General features: G+C 33.6%; 3 protein-coding genes across 4 annotated transcripts in view; 1 reads left to right on the top strand and 2 right to left on the bottom strand.

The window, feature by feature from the left end:
• Nucleotides 1-1,066: 1,066 nt before the first annotated feature.
• On the bottom strand, nucleotides 1,067-9,736 carry LOC140750678 (uncharacterized). The gene is made up of 9 exons (XM_073084368.1): nucleotides 9,423-9,736; nucleotides 8,571-8,648; nucleotides 6,154-6,292; nucleotides 5,762-5,900; nucleotides 5,381-5,510; nucleotides 4,831-4,884; nucleotides 3,726-3,991; nucleotides 3,106-3,225; nucleotides 1,067-2,683 (listed from the first exon to the last, which is right to left on the bottom strand). The coding sequence occupies exons 1-9, from the start codon at nucleotides 9,529-9,531 to the stop codon at nucleotides 2,585-2,587; spliced, it is 1,134 nt and encodes a 377-aa protein (XP_072940469.1). The 5' UTR covers nucleotides 9,532-9,736; the 3' UTR covers nucleotides 1,067-2,584.
• Nucleotides 9,737-10,665: 929 nt separating this feature from the next.
• The window catches only part of Papss (3'-phosphoadenosine 5'-phosphosulfate synthase), a 49,415-nt gene continuing 36,605 nt past the window's right edge, over nucleotides 10,666-23,475 (top strand). The window contains exon 1 of one of the 2 annotated variants that reach the window (XM_073084676.1): nucleotides 10,666-10,725. In XM_073084676.1, the coding sequence (XP_072940777.1) occupies nucleotides 10,687-10,725 (39 nt within the window). In that variant the 5' untranslated portion in view covers nucleotides 10,666-10,686. Of the gene's footprint in view, nucleotides 10,726-14,856; nucleotides 15,092-23,475 lie in introns of those variants that run through there. The other variant, XM_073084675.1, reaches the window with a different exon arrangement.
• LOC140750922 (uncharacterized) lies at nucleotides 19,126-23,052 on the bottom strand. The gene is made up of 2 exons (XM_073084672.1): nucleotides 22,814-23,052; nucleotides 19,126-22,021 (listed from the first exon to the last, which is right to left on the bottom strand). Exons 1-2 carry the CDS (start codon nucleotides 22,833-22,835, stop codon nucleotides 19,308-19,310), a joined length of 2,736 nt encoding a protein of 911 aa, XP_072940773.1. The 5' UTR covers nucleotides 22,836-23,052; the 3' UTR covers nucleotides 19,126-19,307.

Here is a 23,475-nt window from a genome sequence, read left to right as displayed (position 1 = left end):
GTTATTTTCTACGTGTATGCTTTTGTTGTAAAGTTGTTGTTAGTTTCTATGAGTGTAAATATTTTACACAAGAAAATCGGTTGAATAGTGAACATAGGAAGTACAGATTTTTTATGATTAACTCACTTAACGATTAAATCACTTTAACAATAATAAAGATAAATATTAGAGATTTATTGTAAACTTCAAACTATTGAAATCGATTATTTTATCAGTAATTTTCTTTGAACGACTTACAATAAATGTCCATCAAAATCATAAGTTATGCTTATCAAGAAATTTAAGCACAAAGTAGTGATTACGAAGACAAAAGCTGTGCTACTTATTGTTACTACTATCGCGAATACTATAGGAGTTAGGTGGGTATTTTTATAAGTAGTACCTACCTAAGTCTATATAATATATAGTCGTTTAGCAATAGAACCCTTTGTGATTGACCCCGGAGACACCATCGTTATCCCTATTTCTGTATTTTGACAACAGGATTAAGCGCTGCTGTGTTCCGGTTTAAAGTAAGTGTTAATCCCCTGCGCACACCTGTGGCCGACCTAGCTAGGCCTTTTAATCTCAACTGGGATTTATTACAGATGATCATGGGCGACAATGGTCTTACCAACCATCATGTACACTACATCGTCGTGTCGAATTCCACTTCTATATTATGAAAATGTATTTCATTCTAGGAAAGTTGGTGTATTTTTATATCAACTGTGTGCGCTTTTACAACGTCATTATATTTAATATAATATTCCGGTTCAACATGGTTCTAATTATTTTCTAACACCTACGGTTATTTTGATCCAATTACATAGCATCACAAGAATCAAGATAAATACGGCGACATCTACCGTATCTACTTTCTACTACGCATGTCTACGCAACTGAAACACACGTAAGTAAGCAAAATAGAGTCCTATCAAAAAGATACTGTGCGGTAATCACAGATGGCGTTTAGCAAAATACACATAAATCAAGGAATATGAATACATAAAAAATGCAAATGTATTGCAAACACCAAGAACCTTTTAACACAGGTCGTTATCAAAGGTAAAAAATAAAAAAACCGTTTATTTGTATTATTTTATTTCTTTTAAAACACCACCACAAGCACAAAGCAGAAAAATAGAAAATTCCTTAAACATTCAAGATGATAATGGTTGTGGTGTTTGCTCTTTCATATATGTATTAATGTTATGGTGTGGCATCACGTGGCGTAACGTATTATTGTAGTATGTTTCAAATCAAATCACTACTTCAATATATTTAATACCATACACTGTATATATAGAATTGCAAGAAGCACAAGTATGAATCTGTTTCCATAGGCAGGATATTATCATGTTTATATTAACGTGACCTGTACGCACATATCTGGGTATGTAACGAAAACTGAACTAGATTTTTACCCACTTTGAATAATCATTTTACTTAAATTTATATTCTCAATACATACTGTATGAATGTAAAGTTACAATAAATTACACGTCTTAGTATCTAATACCTATATTTGCATCGAAACCGAAAACCAATATAATTATGTCATATAATGGCAAATATTATAGCATACGTTTGCCACGTGAAACCTCCACCATCAACATTAGCAGCATGGGTGGCCATAGGTTTTGTTTTCGTATAAGTATACAATCTAGTAGGACTTTAAATGTAAACGTACAAAGCAAGTAAATCCATTAGTTTCAAATGAAAAAAAGGAAATGTAACACATATTTTGAAGGTTTAATATAAGTTTCGTGGTAATAAAAGTTAACAGGATGAAAAAATATTAAAACAAATACATATTTGTTATATAATTCATAGATTGACCGACACAGTATTATCAAGCTATTAATATACAATACAATGTTAAAGTTTATCCGGGCGTACTAAGAAAATCTTATTATGTTTCCAATCTTACCCTATTTTAAGCATAAAACAATATCATAATATATTGTTTGTACTTTTGCTGTATTTAAAGGATGAGCGTCTTGATACGAACTAGTATTTACATAAGATACATTATTCAACCCCATTTTACTCTTATTTACAATAAAATGTATAAGGGTTAAACAGAACTACTATTAGATTAAAAAACTTGTTTTTCTTATATGTAATTAGGATATCACTGATAGAAGTAATGTCTATTTAAAAATAAACCTTAGAAGTACTTATATAACTCATTTCAGAGTATTTGTTAGAAGAAAAATAAAACAAGAAGTATACATATATGAGTAAATAATAACAACTTTATCATAAGACTGATGTTTTTTTTTTATAATAAAGAAGTAGCAGATGAGCATGCAGTCAACCTGATGGTAAGTGGCTACTGCCGCCTATGGACATCTGTAATCAACCACAGATAGAATTAGATATTCCTACCTAAAGTCGGCCACCGATGCGCCGCTACTCCTGAGGACTAAGCTCGAACGCCTCGGAAAAGTATGTCTCCCTTACCACATCCTTCAAACCAGAACACAGCAGCGCTTAACACTGCTGTTATAAGGCAAAAATATGTATTGGCTTTTACAGTCACTTCTACTTTTGAAGAATGATTCCTTTGACCCTTCATCCCTAGATCTTTCTAAGGAGGCTAATACCGGTGTCTGTTTGGATACATGTTTGGGTTCTGTACATTCGGATTGGACTGTTGTACTGGATAACCCTGAGTTATGCTGCCTGGTTTCTGGTTCTGAAAAAAATAAACATAACAAATTAAAAAGGGTATCTTTCTGTGCAAATAAATAAGTCATTCAATGTGGTTCACAACATCCACACTATAGCAGCCATAGAAGTATGTGTATGGTGAAAATTTGAACCTATTTAAGGGCTCTAGCATAATAAGCAAACAATAACACTTTGACTGATGACTTTGACACATGGGCAGATGGACAGACAACGGTTTTTACCTTTTAGAACCCTTACGGAGCCCTTCATATGTTACTTCGAATTTCGAATCGTACTTAACCAATTATTTATTATTTTCTTTTGGTCATGTATGTACAAGTATGCATTAACCTGTGTTAGCGCGCGCGTTCGCTTTCACGGTGCTTGCATGCCTGCGTGCGTGCCTGCATGAATGCGTGTGTGCATACATGCGTGCGTAACATTTACCTGCATGTTGTTGTGTTGCGGCGCGTGCACGGGCAGGTGTCGGGCGGCGGGCGCCTGCGCGTACGCGGCGCTGCTCACCGCCGGGTGGTGCGCCTCGCTCAGACCGATCAACACCTGCGGCTGTATAACACGACCATATAGATACAGATACGATGTTTAGTGTGGTTGTCTAAACCACTTAATGTATATTAAGAAATGTATAAGTATTTTTCTGTTGCCACAGCTTACAAAACTGAACATAGCAGTGTCTAACACTGCTGTTATTCGGCAGAAATAAGTGTGATGATAGTGCTTCCGGAGTCGAACCACGACAGGTTCTACCAATTTAAAAACATTACAATTAATACTTTCTACAGAATTTACAAGGTGAATACACAAACACTCAATTCAATTCAATTTAATTCAGTTTATTTGCAAGAACATTGTGGTATACATGGGTCTTAAAATTAACATATTAATAGCAAAATTAGGTATTTATAGGGAATCAAACTCAAAACAGAAATCTAAATTCATCAATTTGATATCTCTCTAGCCAGGGCTCGCATCTATAACCTCCTGCGTGTCAGATTGATATGGTGCCCATATCGTTAAGCGGGTTATTAATAATTACAACAACTTACCTGTTGCTCCTTCTTAGGCTCCGAGTGCTGTTGCCCATCCCTATTCTTCAGCATGTCCAAGTACATCTGTGGTTGTGGCGCCGGGGCGTACATGAGGTTAGTGTGGTGTGGGGTGTGTGGCGTATGGGGGGTGTGTGCGTGGTGCGCATACAGCAGCGGGGGCGGGCGCTCGGGCACCACGCCCACCACCCCTGACGTCGGCATCGCGTAGTAACCCCCCGAGGACACCCCCGAACCGCTTACACTCGAACCGTACTGCGATGATTCTGTGGTCGGAGTTTTTATGTATTAGTCAGGAATTATAATAGAAAAGAAGTGTAGTTTAACATTTGAATTATAAAAAGAACACCAAGATTAATGTGACAGTTGAGAATTAACTGAATTATTTTTTCATTACAATTGGTATAAGTAAATGTCTATTATTGTTAGTTATTGTAATGAGTATAAAAGTAAAGTAGTAAAAAATATGTTAGTTCGCTAGCAAAACAATTCCAGTAACTCATTATTTTAAATTAATAATATTACAAATAGACATCACAAAAATAAATATTTATAAGAGAAACGGCTTAACTATTATATAACTAAATGGAAATTGAGAGTAATGTATGAAAATATGTAAATGTATTGTTAATAATAAATGAAACTAAACTATTTTTAAATTAATTAATATGGAGATAACCTTATTTATGAAATCCATGTTAATCTCAACTTTAATTTAATACATAAGCATTATTTATTATTTGCTTATTAAAAGAAGAAATCGATAAATGCTTTAACAGAGAAGGATAGTCAGGAACAGCCAAAAACCAAAAAGTTAAATACTAAAAACTAAAATTAAACGTTAATAAATATTAAATTTAATGTTCACTGAAATAAAAAAGTAGTAAATCAGGGAAAGATGATGAAGAAAAGAATAAAAGAAATAAATAAACTAATTACTGATAATGAAAAATTAATAAAAAATATATTACAAAAGCGACAACAAAAGAAAATAAACTTTCGCCACCACTAAAATTATAGATGGAAATGTTAAAAATGAAAATGTTATGTATGATGAGTTATGACAGTGAGGCCACCTAGCGGGTAACATTGGAATCAAACTCACTGTTCCATAGCACCGCGCGGGCCATTTGCCGACCCATGCGTCCATCCTCTACTTCTGCAATTCACACAATATTATCTTATTAAGATTGATTATTAATTACATGTACACACTTTTTATCATCAAGAAGCAGAGTGCGTTACCCAAATTCCGGCAACGCACACAATACTTTATACTACACGAAAGGTTTCAGTGTTTTTTCCCCCATTATAACTTCGTTATCGTTGCGCTTAAGGGCAGGAGAAAGAAAGTTCTCCATGAATAAATAGCTCTTTTCTAATAAATAGCTCATTTACAATGACAATACAATAATGTAATGGAATACAAAACTATATTTAAATATTTTAAGGACTCTGTATAAACATGACTTGAGTTTTATAGATTATAGGAGTAAGAACAATAAATAACTACCTTATGATACTTCAAAAACAGATAAAAATAGAAGTGTAACGTCTTCTACTAATTAATTACACATTACACATTACAACATTTTTTTATTAATAGGCAATCATATAGGCGCAGCTTAGATACAATGAGAAAAGGCGAAACTCACTATGATCAGGATAGACAGCCTGATGTTTCATTGGTTGCTGATGCATCCTGTGGGCATACATAGCGTATGTGGGGGACGGGCTACGTGGACGCTTCACACCTGATTGGATGGGCCCTCGGACTATAGTTTGCTGTTGAAGGTAAAATATGTTACATTTAATTTGGTAAACGACTATTAGATACATAAAAATTCATTAAGTGAATGGTATTGCCTTGATTGAATTCATTTTTCAAATCAAATTAATCTTTTTATACATATTTATTATATTTTTTATGTAGAAATAAAAAATAAATACTCATTATATAACAACACCACTTCTTAAATTCTTTTACAAAATAACATGCAAATGTATATCATGTATAAATTAATGTGTAATTATACCTTATTTAACATATGGGAGGTGAGAGGTGGAGGTCGGCCTTGTGAAGGTGGTGGCTCATTCTGCCCAGAAGATGGAGGCATTTGAAACATTGGCATCTGGATATTACCCATCGGCATCTTAATCTGCTGCATTTGTTCGCTGAAACACATTAATTACCACACATTGTTTTTATATTACCGCATATATTTTAAAACAAATTATATATCTTTACCTGTAACCATGTCCTATTTTTAATTTTCTAAGAATTGTCAGGCATCTCAAAAAAGTTGTTATATCAACATCGCATCCAATATTATTCCATGCTTGTATTTATAATGCTTTTGTGCCTTAGAAAAGATATATTAATCACACTCTTGATTGAGATTTCAAGACAACACAGTTTTAAACTTACTTAGTTTCTTTTTGTTGCTGTCGTTTCCTGATTTCATCTTCATTGAGCACCTTTTTCAGTTGCATAAATAACTGTTGCTTTTCTTTTTCCAATTGTTTTAATTTCTGTTCTAATTGATCAATTTGTTCTTTTGTTTCCTCTGAAATATTTATTACACTTATATAAATAATCATTGGAACATGTAGACAGGGTCCTAAGTGGTAATAATTCGATAGTAATAAATTAATGGTAGTGGTATAATATCACTACATAGGTCAACAATTTTTATTTTTTTTTTGTGCATGAGTTTTACTTAATATATTCTGATTATATAAGCAAATACATATAAAAAAATGAAATTACAAATCGATAATATTTGCTTTTATAGAAATTAGAGCAATTTAACATTTTTTTTATTTTCGAGTCCAATAAAGTCAGTCTTGGCGCACTAACGTTGACAAAAGAGTGGCAAGGGGGCGGAGTGTAGTGTTTCTTGCATCGCTCCTTGTGTACAAAAGTAAGTGATTGCTTATTTCAGTGGAATAACGTAATTCATTTTTTTTTTCGTTGTATCAGTCTGTACAAAATGACTTCGAGAAGTTGTAAACGAGACGCCGACTCATTTTATTATATTTGCGGCGAATTTATGAAAGTAAGAGAGAAATAGGACGATTTATGTACAAATTTAAAGATTTCCAAGGCATACCAACTTACTTCCATCTGTATACTGTATACCTGTTAAAAATCAAGATAAAAAATGGGCCTCACATATTGTGTCAGGTAACACTTGCAGAAATATTCTGGACGGTGAGTTTATATTCATTTTTTTATCTTTATAACTATTTTATAATTACGTTATGTAGTTATAATACGATACGTTTTATTGTAGGTTGGTACCGAGGTGAAAAAAGAGCAATGAAGTTTGCAGTTCCAAGAATTTGGAGGATAGGTACTCAGTAATCATCGCATAGATTGTTATTTTTGTATTGTGAATCCACTCAAAGATAAAAAATCAAAGAAAACATATTATCCGGATCTACCAACGACTGTTTAGTGTTCATTAATAAATACTTGCATTCTATTTTGAAATTTCTATTATAAGAATGTATCATTAATTAATGTTTGTGTATCTTTTAATAAATGAACTGTGTCCATTTTCATGTATAGGGTCTTTCATTGAGCGTTTCCTATCTTTAAAATTATATAAAACAAATTGTGTGTGATATTTTATCGATTTTTTTTAATCGATTAAAGGACCTATTGCTGCCATTATGTGTAGAATATAACATCGTTCAAATTTCCGCACGGCTTTTATGGTTATGGTCTGCAAAAGGCAGAGTTCTTATGGGCGACGGGAAATCGACTGTCTCAGATTCTAGTGCACACTCTCACGGACAGCGGCGATGTTTTCGGCAAATCTTCCGTTTCGTTGATATACGGAAGTTAGTCAATCATTTAATGACCCAGTAGACTTCAACTTATCCACCAGATTGCGAATAGTCCTCTCGGAAGGACGATTATGGCGACCACGCGGTAGCGGACGATTGTAGCACGCGTTGCCCGAACAGTATAGCTTTTTGATACAATAATTTTATTATTTGTTCGTGTTGTTGAATGCTATAATCATCCATGGTAATTTGGCAAAACAAACTGAATAAATTAAAACTAATTTGACAGATGTAGCTTCAGTAAGATGACCGTTATCAACTTTCAAAGTTCGGAAGTACTTGTTAGAAGACCCTATATTTTCATTAATTTGAATTTTCCAATTTGTACACATAAAAGTAAATTCAGAACTGTTTTTTGTTCTTTTTCTTATTTCTAGGTATAAAAGGAATAAAAATAACGTATGTATAACCCATGCTCAAAAATTCTGTAGACCGGTGATTGTTGTTAATGTTACTGTAGTATAATTGCATATATAGTAATATACTAGTTGACCTGGCAAATGTTGTGTTGCCATATAAATAAAAAAATGTTAAGGGTGAACAACCCTTATCACTTAGGGGTATGAAAAATAGATAGTAGCCTCAATTCTCAGACTTACTGAATATGTATATAAAATTTGGTGAAAGTAAATCCATTCCAGAGGAGTACGGTAACATAATTGTGACATGAGAATTGTATATATAAGATGAAGCTTAGAAATTAAATATATCTTGCGATAGCATTACGGGGATGATTGCAATAGTATTGTTCCTTCAATAACTAAAACCAACAGGTACTTACTGCATTACCTGAATTAAAAACTATTTTTAATTTAATTCAGTCAAAACATACATACACACATACATAGAAGAACATTACATACATACATACATACAAGAATATCAACATTTTCATAATATTTTGTGGAAAAATTATATGAAGGCATTAATTAAAAATATGACCATATTAATTTATCCATATAAATGATAAGGTGCAAAATATATACATACCAAGAGTCATCACATCTTGCCTTTCTCTTGCCTCTCGCTCTTTCCTCAGTCTTTCTTCCTCCACTTCCGCTTCATATTCTAGAAAATATAATAAGCTAGATGTAAAAGTATTTTATCATGTACTAGATACTCACAAATATACTCACCCGTTACGATCATAACCCTCCTTTTTGTTTCGCTGTAGTAGAGTAAAAATAGAGAAGCTTGCTTTCCTGATTTTATTCATTTGTACTGTAATTGAAGTAACATAAGTATCTGTACACAACCCTTTAATATAGGATTGGTGTTATATCCCACATCGTGAATTGAAAGTTTGTATGTTTGTCTTTGTGTGTTGTGGCAGCGACAATGCAAGAAAGTGTATTATGGAGGAACAGAGAGTAGGAGAGTAGAAAGTTTTATTGGTACGAAAGGGTTGAAAAAAATTATAGAATTCTTGGCATTATAAATGAATTACATTTTCTATGGTCAGAAAAACACTTGACAATAAATATAAGATGAGACAGAAACGTCAGAGAGATATTATTTATAGGCTATATTGAAACTACGACCAAAACAATATATACGAAGAAGGGCACAAGTTAGTACCCTTATTGAAATTATAAGTAAAGACCATTAGCGAGTTTATAGAACTTCGCACAGATAGAAAATCTTGATATTTGTTTTTCGTTTTGATATAATAGAATTGATTTGATTTGAGAATTGTTTCGTCATAATGTATTTATGAATGAATTGTAATATTATGGCGTGCAATCATCCATGTTTTCGTAATCTTTACATACATTTAGAGGAAGACTGCGACCTAAGTCTTGTATGCAGTAATTCACTTAAAATAGATGTAATATTAGTTACCTTCCTTCTTCCTTTTTCTCTCTCGTATGATATATCTTTTGAGAGCTTTCCACTTCTTCCGTTCTAACTCATTTTGATCTTCAGCCGTCGGCGACGTGACCGAAGGCATTATATTTGCCCCCCAGCTCAACACGATTGCTTCTTTTACAAAACTAGGTTTCGAAAAACAATTAAAGATAACGTAACACCTAAAAATTGCATCGAATATTAATTTCTTCGGAAGATATTTGATGATTTTGATTTATTTACTTTGCCCTAAAAAGCTAAAAACAGATAGGTATAGAATATAGATAAATATAAATAAGTAACATAAAATTTCATTGACAACCACACACTTCACCACAGAGTACCTAGAGCACAGACAGAGTAAATAATAGTGATCATTATTCCAAATAAAATAATATTCCTATATTCTTACTATATTTGATTTTATCATGTCATGTTGATGAAATTAACATAGTTAAACATTTTAATAAAGCCAACAAATCTGCAAGCTTACGAAACAATATTTATGAACAAAACCAAAATAGTTCGAAATTTTATATCCGTGCCAGACGCACAAACATTTGAACACATGTTTAAACACAGTGAAGCACGCACAGGTATTTGAGTATATGTTCAAAGCTTGCTTTAAATATTTGCACTTTGCCATTTGATGTCGGTCTTTCGAGCGCACATCAAAGCTAGCAAACTTCAAATATGTGCGGAGCCTGCTACACACACGCAAAGTCCAGTTGCTAGGAGACCATGACATGAGTGACATGTTAAAAAAAATTAACAAATAAGTGTTCAAATGAGTGAACAAAGTCTGTGTTCAAATATTTGTTTAAATATGTCTGGCACGGGCCTATATCAGATTTAGATTTCCAAAGCTTCTTGAGGAGAGAAAGTGACGAAACGAATGAATTTGAAAGTTTTAAAACTATTTCGTTTGTCAATCGTACGAAATGAAGTTACGAACTTAATATGAGTAATGCAAATCAAGGTTCTGTGATTTATCAACAACTGGAAAAGTTGAGAAACACTGTAACAGCTGTCAAGTGATTAGTGTCACTGTCTTGTGTCATATTCATGTCATAGGTGTTAGGTACATTATAAAGTTATTGATATTGCTTTGATGTTACCGTAAATTCGATAGTAGGATTAGTAGATACTATATTGTTCTGTATATCGTAATTCAAGATAAGTTAAGAACCAACCATTCTAGACCATTATTTGAGTTTAAACCCTTAGTTTGAACCCTTAATCGTGTTAGTACATAAACATGGATGGACCTTCAAGACCGAGAAAAAAGCTTAAAGCAGTGAGTTATCTATTGAATTATATAAAGTTTAGATAAGCAGATAAAATACTACTTCTGGTTCAATTAATAAGTCGTATTTGAGTACTCTTTTCTTTGAATATTGACGTGACGAGTGTAAAGTTGATGTACCTATCTATGTCTACATCGCTCGTATTATATGTGCAGCCCGTTAAACATAATATTATTACCAAGTATGACTAGAATACCCAGTAATATATTCGTAGAATTTTGAAGAATCTTGTTCCAAAAAATTTAAATAGGTACCAAGCAAAAATGTTAAATGTTTTGATGTATATTACAATACTGCAAGCCTTGTAGTTTTATGGCATAGCAACGTACCTGATACACGTAAAACTTGATAAACAACCAGTAATTTATAAAGTCAGCAGGAAGCTGCTATTACACCTTTGATAACCATAGTATAAAACAATTAATATACTTTATATATATACAAGAGTAAACTCTTGTACAAGCTTCTATATATACATAGTTCTGGTTACCTTTCTAATACTTCCTTTAGCAAGACCTAGTATTGACAAAATGGTAGCCACTACTTATCAAACAATATAATATATATTTTACAGTAGTAATTATTTTTAATACTGTTCATTTGCATTATTTTTTTCATAACATAGTTCATATAATTGTACTAGAGAACTAACTACCTTTTCTACCGTCACTAGGTTCAAAAGATGATAAGACTATCAAACATTTTGTAGTATCTGCATTGCATCTTACCTCCTCAATAATTATCTATATCCTATGTCATTGAGTAGCTGTTTATTGTATAAGTTGCATAATACTTGTATTTAATCACAATTAGATTACACCTTTGGTGCACCATATGAATTGCACAAAACAATTTTATTTGATAAACCTGTACTTTTTTTGAAAGATAGTAACAAGTTGAACTGGTAAATTGTCTCTGCTGCACTTGTATATCTGTAACTAACTTCTTATAAAACTGGGGTTCTACCAGAAGCTTTTCACAGATATTTTGCTACCCCTGAGGACTATGGTTTTCACCTCACATGTAAGCCAGCCACTCAATGGTTGAATGTATCATACCATGTGTACTACTTAGCTGGTGATATGTAACATAGAAGATTTTGGTCTTCAAAAGCAAGATTCATTAAGCTTATTTGATTCTAGAATTTATTAATTTCTAGCATAATCTTTTTTTATTATAAAACTTGTTTAATTTTTTCCATAAATTGCATCAATTACATAGATATTTACAGATTAATCACTTCTATAATTAGGTAATTATGACTATCATTTATAGAATTGTTTATTACTGCTATTTTACCAATTTTGTGTTATAAAAACTTTAAATCAGAATCGGAATGTAAGAATAATTGATCAAACATTATTTATTGTTTTTATTACAGTCATAATCTTTACAACCACTTTAATATTATATTATAATAACTATTATTTTACCTCTCGTCATTTTAACATCTACTAATTCATAGTATTATTCTTGTGAAGGTCAGCATATTAAATTTACATGAGTGACTGTGTAAATATGCAATTATGTCGTTTGTTACCCATATAGCCTTGTGTTAAGCTTTAACCCATTGTTGTTGAATAAACATATAAGTCAACTATAATCTTCTCCACGCTCATAGCCTTATATACATAAGAGTAAGGGTAAGGCTCGTGTGTAGGTGGCTCAGATCCCCCTTAATCGAGATGAGAAAATATCTTCAAATAGGAGAATCTTTTTCAAACACAACAGAAACAGAAAAGTTTAGTTAGCATAGGTGAGTTAAAAATATTTATAGGAGGACTTTTCCTCTAATATATTCCCTGGAGCGTGTGAACCTGTTTCTCTTAAAAAACGCTAAAGCTATGTTCATGTCCTCATACTAGGATTCACTAGGAGTCACGAACTTAATGTACACACAAACAACCAGACCCAGTACTAATATCCAAATTAATTTCTTAAATACCCTTTACCATATAGTTATATATTTCACTCCCGGAGTCCTTAAACATGGGGATGCAACAATATCTCGTTTTGGAAATTAATGAAAAAAGTGATGGTTTATTTTCAATATTGCAAATTAGATATGTTTTTTTCACTGATCATAATTATTTTGTCCTTTTATTACTATACAAATTATATTATTTAACCTGTTATTTAAAATATAAGAGCCTGCTATACTTAAGTCAATTTGAAATATGTAATGTCTAGTTTTTAACGGTGCTGAATAGATTTTGACGGGATCTTTCGGGACTTTCATTTTTCAGGACCTAAATAAGAATACGAAGATGTTACTAAATATGTCTTTTGTATTATAAATAAAAATTTTATTAAATTTTTATATACTAATTTGACTGTACAAAAACCTATGACATATCGAACAATTAATTAAAAAATACATTAATTTTAATCCTGGGTACTTTAATAGAGTTGTTGATTCATCCATCCATCCGTCAGCCTTTTGAGGTCCACTGCTGGACATAGGCCCCCCTAATTGCCGCCACTCCAACCGGTACCGTACCCTTTGAAGCCAGCGGTTTCCCGCGGTCTTCTTCAGGTCGTCGGTCCACCTGGTCGGGGGGCGGCCTGAACTCCTTTTGCCTACACGTGGTCGCCACTCGAGGACCTTCCTTCCCCACCGGTTATCGGTCCTCCGAGCGATGTAGCCGGCCCATTGCCACCTCACCCTGCTAATTTTGAGAGCTACATATGTCGGTAAGCTTAGTTCGTCTACGGATTTCATCATTGCGAAACATGTTTCGAAGCGAAATACCAAGTATAGCTCTCTCCATAGCACGCTGAGCGACTTTGAGCTTTCGAACGAGGCCTACAGTAAAGGACCACGTTTCGGCGCCGTATGTCATCACTGGCAACACACATTGCTCGAATAGTTTTGACTTCAGGCACTGAGGAATTTTGGACGAGAAGATACTCCGTAATTTCCCGAACGCAGCCCAGCCGAGTTGGATTCTTCGAGTGACCTCCCTCTCAAAGTTGGACTTACCCATCCGGATCGTTTGTCCCAGGTAATAGTACTCGTCAACAACTTCGTCAGGAGTGCCATCAACAACTACCGGTGCGGGCGTGACATGGACATTGGACATGATTTTCGTCTTGTCCATGTTCATCTTAAGATCCACCCGTTGTGAGACTCTGTTGAGGTCTCCTAGCATTTTGCTAAGGTCCCTCAGCGAATCTGCTAAGATGACTATATCATCGGCAAATCAAAGGTCTGTAATGTGTTAACGCCATTGATGTTAACGCCAAGACCTTTCCACTCCATCAGCTTGAACACATCTTCCAACGCAGCGGTGAACAGCTTCGGCGATACAACATCGCGCTGTCTGACTCCCCGCTGCAATTGGATAGGGTTCGTCCTCTGATCGTGTACTCGGACTGACATGGTGGCGGCTTTGTATACACACTTCAACACCTCGATGTACCTATAGTCGATCTGGCATAGCTGAAGGGACTCCAGCACTTTCGTGTGTGTGTGTGGTCCATGGTGCTGTAGCCTTTGCGGAATCCGGCTTGTTCGGGAGGCTGGAAGTCGTCAATCCTGCGTGCAATACGGTTAGTGAGGACCCTCGAAAAGAGCTTATAAACATGGCACAGAAGCGCAATGGGTCTGTAGTTCTTCAGGAGGGTTTTATCGCCCTTTTTGAAGAACAGTACCACTACGCTTCTGCTCCACGCTTCCGGGGTAGTTCCGCTATTGATCACGGAATCGAACAACTTTTGGAGCGCCACTAGTACGGGTTTCCCGCCAGCTTTTAGCAGGTCTGTTGTGATTCCGTCATCTCCCGGTGCCTTGTTGGTTTTAAGCTGTTTGAGAGCCCCTCTAATCTCGTACAGGCTGACTTCCGGGAGGTCCTCGGTGTAGTAGTTGCGTTTCCAAAATAATTAAACATTAGGAACTTACCTATCAAAGGCATATCAAAGTAATATTATTTTATATTGTCAATGAATGTTATTTTTTTATCCGACCGCAATGTTGCATTCTTTACAGCAGCGAGTCTATGATTAGATTGTATAGCTACCTTTTTATATTATGTACCTGTCCGTTTATTGGCCTTTATCAATTGTATGCGTATAATCGTTAAATCTAAAATCAAGAAATCAGTTAAATAACATTCAATAATGTTTATGCTGTCAGTGTTCTCTAATGTACCGAGCGTGCTGCCGCGTTTCTCTCGACCGGTTTAATTTTCGAACGCATTCGTTCTTGTTGGCGGGAAAGTGACGCCGTTCACATTTACTGTCATAATATTATTTTTTTTAAAAATGAGTCTGGAGCAAAGGAATAAAAAGGTTGCCGAAACCTTTGAGAGATACAAAATCGGCGAATGGGGAAATCTAAATAATGGATCAAGAACGGTATGTATTTCTTAAAATATTATTGTATTTACATCTTACAGCTTAATTTTAAATACTTCGTAAATATTTACACTTGTCTGATTATTTTCCACGTGTTACAGTTATAAACTATATTTGAGTTACGATGAAATATGAGTAAAATGAAAGTGATAACGGTTATTTTGTGTAATTTTAGTAATTCCGTACGAATAAAATCCGGATAAACTTTCACCTATGTTTATTATTACTTCGGATACTTCATAGTGATATCATCGGTCATTGCCTTTCGTTTTAACTATCGTAGCAATAAAATTAATTATTTCCTTATAAGATAGATGATTTTTGCATGTTTTAATTGAATTGAGTATTTTAAAGAATTTTGTGAAATAATTTGAATTAAATTAATCAAAATAAAATTGGTTTCATACACATGTAGGTAACTAGGTCAGTAGGTAATACGAGTAGGTACATATTTTTAGTTACCTGTACCTAAATGTTAATAATGGTAAACTTCTATACAATATTTGCTTTGTAACATGAACCACCGGTGATTATGCGATGAAGATTCCATTCCTATACAATTACTATAGGGAAACTAAAGGCCTCACGCTACAGTTTAAGAGCTGTACGCGCTGTGGCACGGTTAACAGAACTAACGTGACATACCTTTTATATAGACACTGTGTTGTGTTAAACGTGCATAACCCTGCGGCTTGTGTAGCTTTGCACCGATTATTGCACTGATCCTCAAAGTTTAGCAACGTCAGGAGGTCGGCAGTTAAAGATGCGCGTTACCGTACTACCACGGGCACGTTAAACCATAGATCCCGACCGTTATCAATGAGCAATCGTTAAACTTTATCGGAGGCCATTTGAAAACATTCGATGAATGGGCTGTTCCAAAACGTCACGGGATTGCCACTAACCGTACCTCCCGACATTCACCTGTACAGTAATGGAGTCCAGCTCTTGCCCTGGGACTTAAAAGGACCGTAGCAAAGCTAAAGCTTTTTATTTGATCTGTACCTAGTTTCGGTCTGGATTCGGTAGCTCATCCTTAATTTGAATTAGGCTAAGAAACATCACTAACTTTCTATTTCTCTACCGCTCTACATGGTTAAATCGTGGTTTTATGCGAACTACCGTAATCTGACCTCCTGGCACTGTTTTGAGACGAGTAACATATTTTCCTCAACTCCCAAGAGACAGTAATTAGCAAGACACATTGACCTCTCTCAAAGTATAGAGCGAATCTCGGTAAGTAGTGATAGCCTAGTGGTTAAGAAACTTGGCCTCTCATTCGGAGAATCTGAGTTCAATAACCACTATACTATATAATTGATACCAGATACCATATACTCGTAGTTGAATCTATTTTTCAGTAAGATGACAACTCGCGTGGCTGAGCGGTCTTCATACCGGTCTGACGCGCAAAGAGTCCCGCGTTCGATTCCCGGCCAGGCAGATATTTAAATGATGAATTTATATATCTGTTTTGGGTGGAAACATCCACCCAAAACAGATATATAAATTGTGTATTCGTCTATGTGTTTGTCCATGGCACCCACGATACAAGGAATCCTAGTGTTGGCCTGTGAGTGTATAAAGCATGTTCTATGGTATAAAGCTATTATTTAAGCGATTGTATTCTCCAAAAACCAAAATGTCAATTTACAAAGTATTTCGAAAACTCTTAGATGCGTTGGATTCAAACCTTACCAGTCTAATTTTCATATCTCTGAACTATCAGCAATTAATGTAATGCCAATGCAATAACAGGCTTAGGGGGCTGACGATTATTTATCGCATTACTTTTATCATATTTATTGATATTATCATCACATCACCTCACACATCGAATCTTTATTGCCGTAATTTTTCTTACTAGTCATAGTGACTGTCAAGGTCAATACTTGTTTGTTATAGGATTTGTACCGAGATATGTATTGAATACGTCAAATTTCAGTGCCTTTTTTAGACACTGACGGACACCTTAATCAGGTCTTTGATCTCATCAGGCCACCTGGTTGACAATGATCTTCTCCAAACAATTATGACCAAAATAAAAATAATTCTTTGGAGACAGGCAATGGTTGGTTGGTTCTTTTTGCTATTCACGTAATGCGGTGGATTCTGCCGTCAACGCTTCATTTCAAAGGATTTTCTTTTGCTCAAGTCCAAGTTCCTACGCTGTTGACAAAAATAAAGAAAACTAATATTTTGACAAGTCTAACTTTTGTAGCTTTTTTTTATCTTGACAGAATTTTCCCATACTTTTCATGGCAGATTTTAAATTCGCAATTCCTTATCTCTATTTCGCATCCGCCTTGGTCGCTTATCATGCATCTTAAGTAGACGAACTAGCTTAAGATCTCAAAACAATTGAGTGCAGCTGATTACTAGCAGCGTTTCAGTCAATTATGATTACAAGTTACCTCAGCTAACTTTGTTTAATATCTTCCATTACATCCTTTCATTTTTATAAACTCAGTATTTCATAATAACGTTGTGGGGAAAAATCATAGCTCTTCTGATGGTTTTTGACTATAATAAAGAAGATTTTAATACGATCTGACTGATTGCTTAGCTATAAAAATAAAAACGATTATAAAGCATCTTATCTATCAACATTATTTATGTTTGGGTTATAGTAACGGGAATTTCAGTTGAGCGTGTGTTAAATAGTGTTATTAATACTCAGAGGCTTGTAATTTAACTCGTCTGCGGACAAAAAATGATGTAACGTACACTAGACGTGCAAAAAGCGGTGCTGTGCAGCTTCAAGCACGGAGATAGTATTTGATACCACACAAACATACACTGCTCGAACGTTAAGATTAAAATGTTTAGATCCTCCTGCACAACTTTACACATAAAACACTAGCTAGGTACTCTCAAAAATCGTATAACCCCACCTACTGACATTATATCCAGTGCACTAACACTGCGGGGTTCCACTCACTCTCAAAATTAACACCACACAACTTTAAGAAAAAATAAGAACTTTTAGAAACACCCATTATGAAACCGTTCAATACCAATGATTCATTCTTGTGGTTTAGTAGCTATTTACCATCTTTAGTGTTATCGAAAAGTATGGTTATGGTGGAAGTTCTGCCAGTAACTAATGGTGAAGATTAATTGAAAGGTGTTATTGGTCTTTATCTTTATTAAGTTTTTTGAGGAGTCTACTAATGAGGAGACTATAAATGTTAGACCAGAATATTACAGAAATGTTCAACAAATACGATGGTGTTGAGATTATTGAACTATGATTAAAATGAACGCTTTCAATCTATATAGTCTCTCTCTTGCTTAGTATGTTACGTGTTGTTGAAATATTTTATGAAAACCCTTTTATTTTATTAGATGTTACCTGAGTGACCAAATGAGTTACATCTGCGAATCAAACATCTGTTGTCCATTTAAATGTTACAAATTATGGTCAAAAGATGCAGTTTACTTTTGGATCTTAGTGAAGGTATTTGAAGCTAAATCAACTCTTGTCTCTCAGCCGCCATGATTGAAAAGGGGTGCAAGTCATTTTCACGCTCTATCAGGCTAACTATTCGTCACACAGGAAAGTTGGACGAACAATTAGGGTACTCAAATTTCTTTGGCATGACCTACAGCTTAAACGACTTGATGGATTTTTATTTTTAACGTCAACGGTGTTGTTGAATACATCTAAATTATTTATTACTTCCATTATCAGTTAGACTTTTACGCGGTGGAGTTTTTATTTTTATAATAATCGCTCGTTTTGTTTGTAATTCTAATAAGTCTTGTTCGACATTGCAATGCTTCAATTTTTTCTCAGTTCAGTGTGAAGCGCTATGCGTAATATGGAGTGCTAGTTTTACGTAAACTGTACACTTTCTCCATATTTCCTTTCGACGCACACTAACTAAAACGTTGATGTATCGCCCTAATAAATATTACGTATGAATATGATGTATAACTTGCTACAGAATGGTACTAGTAATAGTATAATAAGAAATGTTAGAAATTAAGTAATAAGAATCTAAAATGAATTGATAAATAAAAATAACATGTCGGGTAAAACAGTTTATTTGAACTAGACAAAGGACACAAATGGTACATAAACATTACATGTTACAACTAAATCATAAATAATAATACTATGCAAAGTTCATTAAATGTTTACTGAAATACAATAAATAACAAACAGAAAATAGGTATATACACATATTATACGACATAAACTACATTATTTTTAATTCAGCAAATCGTTTTGAAAATCCGTTCCCGTTAGTTCTACTGAACGTCCTAATTGCAGTCTCGGATGAAAATTTAAGCCAGATCCATTATTACGTTTATAAAGGAAAAATCCCACAGTTAATAGCACGAAAAACATAGTAATTACCGTACACCAAATAACAAGCGTTAAAGATGAAGTTTCTGCTGGTGGTACAGAAGTACTTAAAGTTGCCATTGTAGTTGTCGTAACACCTACTGTACCACACCTGATACCATATACGTTATCCTCATGATAAATTTTATCAATAGATGTAACTTCTACTGTTCTTTCGGCGGTTTTGTTAATGTTTTTCATGTTTCGGACGATTTGCTTGCAAGACACTGGATTTCCTCCAATACTTACAGACGACAACTTTGGAGCAACAGTTATGAGTTCCTCAATGTCAAACTCTTTAATCAAATTGTAGTCTATTATAAGTTTCACAAGTTCAGAACATTCGTGAAACATATCTATATCTATTTCCGCTATTTTGTTTCTTGATATATCCATAACTTCCATTCTGTGAAGACCTTTCAAACTGCCGTAACGTATATCGGGCAAGTTGTTGGAAGAGATATTCAGTAATTTTAAAAATTGTAATTGTCGGAAGACTCCCGGTGGCAATGTTGAGATATTATTGTTACTAATATCTAAAGATTGCAAGTAAGTCAGATTTTGAAACAAGGTGCTGTTTATGTGATTAAGTGTATTATTGCTAATATCTAAACTCACCAAATTATTGAAGTAACTGAGATCTATCTGAGATATTTGGTTTGAAGATAGACCTAGATTGTATAATTCAGACAGGCGATTTACGGTCGGATTATTGAATTTTACTATTTTATTATGTGAGGCGTATAATACTCGAAGATTTACTAATAATTCCAAAGCAGGACTCGATATCTCAGAAATGTTGTTGTTCGATATATCAAGATAGATAATCTGAGTTGAGTTCGGCAATACTTCGGTAATGTTAGTAAGTTCATTATTATTTAAATAAATAGCATTGAGGTTTTCAATTATAGTACCATTTAATTGTAAATTAGAGAGTTTATTGTATGACAGATCTAAGCTGAACATATTATTTAAGTTTAGGAAATTTTTTGGTTCTATATGTTCGATTATATTATTTGATAGGTTAAGCCTTGCGAGTACAGGTAAATCTGTTAAAGCCATGTTGTCGATCCTGCTAATATTTAAATTACTCAAGTCTAAGTATCGTAAGAACTTTGCGGGACTTAGCACATTGCTTTTAATTGCACCTGATATAGGATTTCCCGAAATATTTAAATACTGTAAATTATATAATGGTAATGAATATTGTTCTAGAGTGATGATTCTATTCATAGAAATATCCAATTTCTTAATAAGCGTTTGGTTGATAAAAGTGTTTCCCGGAATGGAATCTAGCCTGTTATTATTTAAATACAATTCAGTAAGATTTGTTAGAGAGTCTTTCATAAAATTAAGAGAAGAAAGGTTATTGTGAGAAAGGTCTAAAATACTTAACAAACCTGCATTTCTGAAACTAGATTCATGTATCATATTGATCTTATTTTTGCTTGCATTGAAATTTATAAGATTTGTCATTTTATTGAATGCATTGGCTTTGATAGAAGTTATGTTCTGATTAAATAAATTTAGATTTTGTAGTCTTTCCAAACCAGCGAGTGTTGCCTCAGTGATATCGCCAGATATGAAGTTCTTTTCCAAATTTAAATACACTAGAATATTATGTTGGAATGCATTTTCCGCAATATTTCTAATATAATTATTAAAAACGTTAAGATAACTGAGTTTTATGTTATTGATGAACATAGTTTCAGGTATACTCGATTTAATATTATTATTTCTCAGATCTATGCTTTGTAAATTGAAAGCTTGATTGAAGCAGTTAAACTCTATAAATTCAATGTTATTGAATGACATGTTAACTCTTTCAAGTGATATCAGACGGTTGGTTTCAAACCCAGATATATTGCCAATTTTATTAAACGACAGATCTAATTCCTTTAATGACTTTAAATTAATGAGTGTCATATTAAGTGCTGTCAGTTTGTTATATTGTAAGTATAAGGAAGTCAAATTTTTGAGGGTTATAAAAACATCTTCATCCATACTTTCTATATTGTTGTTTTGCAAATATAACTCTTCTAAGTTTACACAGTCATCGAAAGGCTTGTTTTCTAATTTAGTTAATTTATTTTTCGATAAATCAATTATCTGTATTAGTGATTCTCTACTGTCTGATGTATAAAATGATTTAGGATAAAGTGTTTTGATATCATTTGATGATAAGTTGAGATAATTCATTTTGAATAATCTGTTAAATGCGTCATTGTATACGTCCTGTATTCCATTGTGGGAAAGATCCATTCTGATGGTGTTAAAGAAAAATTTAAATGCCTCCCGGGTTATTGTTGGCCATACATTGAAATTAGCTACGATGCTTCTAACTCTGCTATCAAAACTAGTCGCACTAAAGAAGCTCGAGTCCAACGTGTCTACACGCGAGAAAATCATCTCGAAAGTAACGTACGGGTCAACATATTCACAATTCGGGTTTTCTGCGCTTCCAGCATACACTTCACAAGTAACCGTATATGTACATCGTGAAGTAACATGCGATAACACGCATTGCTGTGTTGTTTCTGCCATCAATACATATCCACTGAGTATGATGAATATATCTGAAATTAGTGAAAGAAAAATATTGAGAAAAAAAGTAATAAAGTCTTTCCACGACTGCCAAGGAAAGGTAATGTTTTTCGTATATCTTGTATGTTGGTAAATTTCTTTGTTACTTTGTATTATCCAAACGGCTTGATGGATATCGCTGGATGAATTGGATTGTTGTTAAATTACATTATTTCCTTAGATAGACACAATAATAAAACCAAAATGGCGGATTTTTGGCGCGAAATCATAGATTAGTACGCGAAATAGAAAAATATTTCAAAATGAAATTACCAAACCTATCGAGTAGAATATCAAAATAAAGGAAATTAAAAGGGGGATTACAAAACAACACACTCATACACACACACACACACACTGACTGAAACTAGACAAAACAAAACTGGACTGACTAAATGTAATAATTGATTGTACTAGAGTAATGTACAGCCGAAACCTCTGAATTTAGAATATACCTATGGTCTTTATATAGCGAAAGTGAGCACTCAGTAAGTATTTAAATAAAAAATAACCCTTAAAGAAAATTTGAAAGTTTGTTGGAAAATGCTTATTATTTTTAAATTGTCTCCGAACGGTGCCTATAATGTTTAAATTCATAAGTTATTATATGAACCCTTTTAGCAGATTAAAGGCTCCGACAATAATATATAGTCTTATATACAAATATAGAAACAGGAACAGAAACCTAATTCAAAATAAGTCAGGATTGAAACTATGAATTAATTTTTTGAAGTATTTTAAGATTAAAGTATGAACACAAAAATATAATATGTAAATTGACATACACGTTATCCAATGTTTTTCCATTGTTGCTTTGTAATTCTTATATTTCTTCTCAATTCGTATATCAAGAATCACAGAATTAATGTTAATGTAACTTGTCTTTAACACACATATCGATTTGACAGCAAATGTTGCAATTAATAACTAATTACTGATAATAAACATTTATTCTATCGGTATTATTATTTTAAACATGTACGTAAAGGTCCATGTCAATATATGAATGTTTTATGAAGTAGTGACAGGGTGTGTGGGAAACGTTTGCGAGAACAGGGATAGCATGGAGTCGCTGCTGCTGTTTTATTTGTATTTTTTTTTTGCAGAAGTTACAACCAATTATTTAAAAAAAACAAATAGCAAAACAATGATTTTCTTGCAATCGGGTAAAGATATGAAACCAGTATGAATTTGAATGAATTCTTAAGATATGAAGTTATAGCGGATTCTTTAATTTTGCTTATTCATGATTTTTTTGACAGAATAACAAATTTATTAAAATCAAATGCGCTAGGTGTTGTAGGTATGTAAGACGTTTTTTATTCACCATTTTTATAAGGCTTCAAAGGTTAGATACACCATGTTATTTATGTAGACAAAATTAACAGTGTGGTATGTCTGCGTTCCCAGTTTTCTGGTCTCAACGTAGTATTTTTTGAGACAAGAT

This window comes from Epargyreus clarus, unplaced genomic scaffold (assembly GCF_041222505.1).
Source record: "Epargyreus clarus isolate Ecla_fem2 unplaced genomic scaffold, WU_Ecla_fem_2.2 ptg000021l, whole genome shotgun sequence".
NCBI lineage: Eukaryota > Metazoa > Arthropoda > Insecta > Lepidoptera > Hesperiidae > Epargyreus > Epargyreus clarus.
Note: the sequence above shows the minus strand (reverse complement) of the source record. Positions and strands in the feature narration are given on the sequence as shown.